The following is a 5,994-nucleotide window of genomic DNA, read 5'->3' as shown; positions in this document are numbered from 1 at the left end:
CATGAGGTCTCCGTCATTCATAACTTAAAGGCAACTTGCTGACTTGTTTGTTTACCGCAAGCTTCCAGCTTAGCATACAGATGCAATTTAAAACCCCTTCTTTTTACTGATGCTGTAGTTCTATAATATTCAGAGCATGAAAACCGTTTTCAACACACCTTACTGAGGCAAGTACAGGCACATCATGAGGCTAAAGTCAGTAATTGTAGAACATTTTATATTTATGCAGGCACACACTTTAAACAGACCTGCATTTAGCAGCTTGAGGGTCAAGGAGAACTCAATTAGGCAAGAAAATAATCACTAAATGGAGCGTTAATACCAGCTATTGCACACCATTTGCATTTTAATAGTATGCAAGGAAGAGTAAGCAATTGTTTAGGTTAATTTCTCTTCTTTTCTACCTTTTGATTTACAGTCTATGGTGCTGCTTTTGCACAGCCAGCGGCAGTACATCTTTGATTATGATCTCCAGGATCGACTCTCTGCCATCACCATGCCAAGTGTTGCCCGTCACACCATGCAAACTATCCGCTCTGTTGGCTACTACCGCAATATCTACAACCCACCAGAAAGTAATGCATCGGTTACAGTAGACTACAGTGAGGATGGCCAGCTCTTGAGGGTGGCACACTTAGGCACTGGCCGACGTGTCCTCTACAAGTACCGCAGACAGAACAAGCTGTCCGAAATCTTATATGACAGCACACGTGTCAGCTTCACCTATGATGAGACAGCAGGTGTGCTGAAAACTGTCAACCTGCAGAGTGAGGGTTTCATTTGTTCAATTAGATATCGACAAATAGGACCATTGGTGGACCGGCAGATATTCCGCTTCAGTGAGGATGGAATGGTCAACGCCCGCTTTGACTACACCTACGACAATAGTTTCAGAGTCACCAGCATGCAGGGAGTTATAAACGAAACCCCACTCCCTATAGACCTTTATCAATTTGATGACATTTCTGGCAAGGTAGAGCAGTTTGGAAAATTCGGTGTCATCTATTATGACATAAACCAGATCATATCAACAGCTGTAATGACCTATACAAAGCACTTTGATGTTCATGGCCGCATCAAGGAGATCCAGTATGAGATCTTTCGCTCCCTTATGTACTGGATCACTATCCAGTATGACAACATGGGCCGTGTCACCAAAAGAGAAATAAAGATTGGTCCTTTTGCAAACACCACCAAATATGGCTATGAGTATGATGTCGACGGGCAGCTGCAGACAGTCTACCTGAAGGAAAAAATGATGTGGCGGTATAATTATGACTTGAATGGCAACTTACATCTGCTGAACCCTGGCAACAGTGCAAGACTTACTCCCCTCCGCTATGACCTAAGGGACCGCATCACACGACTGGGCGATGTGCAGTATCGTATGGATGAAGACGGCTTTCTGCGCCAAAGAGGTGCAGAATCTTTGAGTACAATTCCAAGGGCCTCTTGGTTCGAGTACATAGTAAAGCCAGTGGCTGGACCATCCAGTACCGCTATGATGGGCTAGGAAGACGCCTGGCCTCTCGTAATAGTCTGGGCCAACACCTTCAGTTCTTTTATGCAGACCTCAACTACCCGACACGGATCACCCATGTGTACAATCACTCCAGCTCTGAAATCACCTCGCTATACTATGACCTACAAGGCCATCTGTTTGCCATGGAGATCAGCAGTGGTGAGGAGTTTTACATCGCTTGCGACAACACAGGAACGCCACTCGCAGTCTTCAGCAGCAATGGGCTTCTCCTCAAGCAGGTGCAATATACTGCTTATGGGGAGATCTACTTTGACTCAAACCCTGACTTCCAATTGGTTATTGGGTTCCATGGTGGTCTATATGACCCTTTAACAAGACTGCTGCACTTTGGAGAGCGGGACTATGACATTCAAGCAGGTCGTTGGACCACTCCAGATATTAGTACCTGGACAAGAGTGGGAAAGGACCCGGCACCCTTCAACTTGTACATGTTTCGAAATAATAATCCCATAAGCAAGATTCATGAGGTCAAGGAGTATGTCACAGGTGAGAAAAAGACCCTTCCTGCATACACATCGATAGAAATTCCACATGTATTTACTCTATTAAACAGGGTAATGTGTGAAATTTATTTTTATTGTCTGTTTTTTTCATTCATAGATGTCAACATCTGGCTGGTGACATTTGGATTTCATCTGCATAATGTCATCCCTGGATTTCCTATCCCTAAGTTTGACCTCACCCAACCCTCACTAGAAATGAGAAAGAGTCAGCTATGGGATGACCTACCAGTAAGCCATCTAATTTTAATAACATTGTTTACTTAATATTTTTGACAACCTCTTTCCAACATTAGCTACTTTGCAGGATCTTTAAAAAATGCTAATGTAGTTTTAAAAATGGAATGACATTTTACAATTTTACAATGTATATCATATCATGTCATTCAAGTAAAATGCTTGCCCAAGTATATTGGTTTCAGTCATGGGAAGACTCAGTGTTCACACATTTTTATGAACATTCATATGATATGAATTTGTATTAATTTATCTTGTTTTTTCCTGTCCTTTTCAGTCCATTTCAGGGGTGCAGCAGGAGGTAACGAGGCAGGCCAAAGCTTTCCTGTCATTTGAGAGGATGCCTGAGATCCAGTTAAGCCGACGACGTTCAAGCAGAGAAAAACCTTGGCTGTGGTTCGCCACAGTCAAATCCCTAATTGGTAAAGGTGTGATGCTTGCCATTACCAGTAAGGGCCAGGTGGCCACCAACGCACTGAACATAGCAAATGAGGACTGCATTAAAGTGGCCACCGTCCTCAACAATGCCTTCTATCTAGAAGATCTGCACTTCACAGTGGAAGGTCGCGACACACACTACTTCATAAAGACCAGCCTGCCTGAAAGTGACCTGGGTGCCTTGCGACTCACAAGTGGTCGCAAGAGTCTAGAGAACGGAGTCAATGTAACAGTGTCACAGTCTACCACCGTAGTCAATGGGCGGACACGTCGCTTTGCAGATGTGGAGTTGCAATATGGCGCATTGGCTTTGCATGTGCGCTATGGCATGACACTGGATGAGGAGAAGGCGCGTGTCTTAGAACAGGCCCGTCAGAGAGCACTGTCAAGTGCATGGGCAAGGGAGCAACAGCGTGTGCGTGACGGGGAGGAGGGGGTGCGTCTATGGACAGAGGGGGAGAAGAGGCAGTTGCTCAGTTCTGGGAAAGTGCTGGGTTACGATGGTTACTACGTACTATCAGTGGAGCAATACCCTGAACTGGCCGACAGTGCCAACAATGTCCAGTTCTTGAGGCAGAGTGAGATAGGAAGAGGTAACAGTCTGACTGCACAGACTGTTCGACAGACTACTGCCCCTCTGCTCCCCAAGCTCCTCTCTCCTGTGTACACTTTCCCAGAGCTCCCTTCTCAGAGACTAAAGGGAAGGTGTTATGTTCGAGAAGTGAGGAGTTGTGCCTAAGTGCCACACACACCGCAATTATACAAAAAAGAAACATGAGGCACTTCCTCTCATTGACTTAATCACACCACCAACCTACACATGTGTCCACATTATGGCATTGAATGGATAATGGACTCTCTACGAGAGCAAAACCCAAGGGAAAAAAACTCAATTATTATTTGTTTTTGCCTTCTTTTTTGCTTTTTTATATATAAGCCCTTAAAATTGACTTGGTCAGTGATAAAATGGAGGAAAAAAAAGGAAAATGTGTTTACATGTGAAGACCACTGCACCCTGAAGAACTAATATAATGTTGCGGAAAAAAGTTTCACAAGGCAGTGACTGTAATTCAGTGGTTCTTACTGTCTGGGCATCCTTGTTCTCAGAAAAAAAAATGTCTTTTCAACTAATGCGGTCTGGGTTTTCAGGCTGAGCTAGTTGATTGTCTTTCTTTTGCTTTGATTTCTTAAGGGACACAGCTGTGGTTCATATAATCAAACCAGAGTGTACAATCTCATTACTGAACCAACCCAACTGGTGAAGAGAGCGGAAACTGACAGATCAAAATATATAAATATATATCTCAATACTGACCGGTACTTTGACAAGAGATGTTAGAATATCTTTATGGATTTTTTTAAAAATAAAAAAAAATTCCACTTATCCTTACAACAATATTAGTCGCAGAGAAAGTAATTTATGTACAGTGTTTATACATAAAAATAAAACCTTACAAATATTGAGACTTTTTCGTCTTGTCATGCATTACTGTTTATACTCATGAATTTTAATATTTTATCTTATCAAAATTTGTGGTAATGCTAACTGAAATAAAATCAGCTGTACTGTGTCATTCAATCCTCAGCATTGGTTTTTCTCTTGTTTTCTCTTCCCATCCTCTGAACTGATTGTTTTTTCTTTCTATTTTTCAGATTGTCTAAATACGCTCAGTGGTTTCATGGCATTACTGCCATATCTATAGGTTTAGAGTAGCTGTTGTCCAACCGTGGGTTGGGTAAATACTACATCCTAACAAGGGTTTAGTAATTTGCCTTTACAGTAATGTCATGGTATTGTTCTGTCTAACTGGAAAGAGTTTCACAATTAAAGCCTCACTTTCTGTCCAGAAATAGCCTTGCTTTCTACCCAGAGATAAGATTTTTTATTTATTTGTTTGTTTGTTTTTTAGTTTCCGCTCTTTTTAATATTTTAAATGAAGGACATATCACACTAACATTAATGTGTGTTGCCACTAGCAGCATGGGGGAAAACTTACAAGGAGTTTATATCTCTGCATTTCAACCATGACTAACAAACTCCTTTGACATGAAGAGCAGCTCTACTGAATCAAAAGGGTCATTTGACAGCAGCTAGAGTTCTCTGGCTTTTTCCAGTGATCACAGACACTGTCCTATGATCATGTTTCGATGCCAGAAATAAGTGGTTGGCATGGAGCCGAATTTCTGTAAAGAAATCCTACAGCTAGAGCAATTCTGACAGAACTAAATCTGACTGAACAGTTTCTTTAAAGGATAATTCCATCATGACCCATATGAAGGAGATTGATTCAGAATTTCTTTGACAACCAATGTATTCATCTTAAAGCACCGCATTAAAGTGATCACCCCAAAAGAAAAAGAATAATAATAATAATTTGTATGCCTAAATGGACTGCCTCCTTCTTCAGATACTGTTTTTGTAAAGGCTTTTTTAAAGATTGTATAAAATAAAATGTTCTGACTAATGAATGAGAAATATTGTTTCCGTTTTAGTTTGTTGTTTTCCTACGACAAGTTTTTAAATCAATCATGTAATTGTACCTATTTTTCTATTCATGTGTGAGTGCAGGTCTGAAGGGGATATTTCCTACCTGTGAGGTTTGTTTGGGATTCTCAGTTTTTGACTGATGGCTAAAGGTCTGAGCTCGTTGCTAGGTTGAACTTTTCCTTCTGTAAGAGAAAAAAGGGAGCACTTATTTAATACACAAGTAATAACCAGAACAAGAAACCACTGCCAATATGAAAGTGTTTGTCCTAAAAGGATTCTGCGAGGTTGCGTGAGGAGAGACCACTGTACTCAATCAGTGTGTGTGAACAAATGCTTGTCAACATACTGAAGGTATTCTTATCAAAACCCAGAACTAGCTTAACAGAAGCGGATTTGGGGGAAACGTTACAGAGTAGCGAGGAGAATATAAACGTCTGTGAGAACAAAAAATGTCCTGATATGTTTGCTATTGCATGCATACAGTGTGAACCCGGCGAATCAAAGGAAGGACACTTTTCTTACAGCATATTAGTGCCAATATGTACGTGGTCTGTTTTGATATTTCTTTGCACTAAAATGTATATGTTGAAGATGATGCCTCTACATTATACATTATTGCAGTCGTCATGTCTCTGGTCTGATCTGAGGGAGATTGTAAAAACTGGTTGTTTTTCCTGAGTTAAAAGGAAAGATGCCTGTACAGAAAAATCATCAGTATTTAATTTAAACGTTTGAAATAAATGCCATTGTTATCACAGTTCACAGTCACTTAACTTTTTCTCATATCA

At 41.0% G+C, this 5,994-nt stretch overlaps 1 protein-coding gene across 1 annotated transcript in view; it reads left to right on the top strand.

The window, feature by feature from the left end:
• Positions 1-4,297, top strand: part of tenm3 (teneurin transmembrane protein 3) — a 217,033-nt gene extending 212,736 nt beyond the window's left edge. The window contains 4 exon segments of the mRNA XM_056457389.1: positions 419-1,424; positions 1,427-2,029; positions 2,144-2,274; positions 2,558-4,297. Of these exon segments, the coding sequence (XP_056313364.1) occupies positions 419-1,424; positions 1,427-2,029; positions 2,144-2,274; positions 2,558-3,457 (2,640 nt within the window). The 3' untranslated portion in view covers positions 3,458-4,297.
• Positions 4,298-5,994: the final 1,697 nt, after the last annotated feature.

Source organism: Danio aesculapii, chromosome 1 (assembly GCF_903798145.1).
Source record: "Danio aesculapii chromosome 1, fDanAes4.1, whole genome shotgun sequence".
NCBI classification, from domain to species: Eukaryota; Metazoa; Chordata; class Actinopteri; order Cypriniformes; family Danionidae; genus Danio; species Danio aesculapii.
The sequence above is the reverse complement of the archived record's forward strand: the minus strand, read 5'-3'. Positions and strand labels throughout refer to the sequence as shown.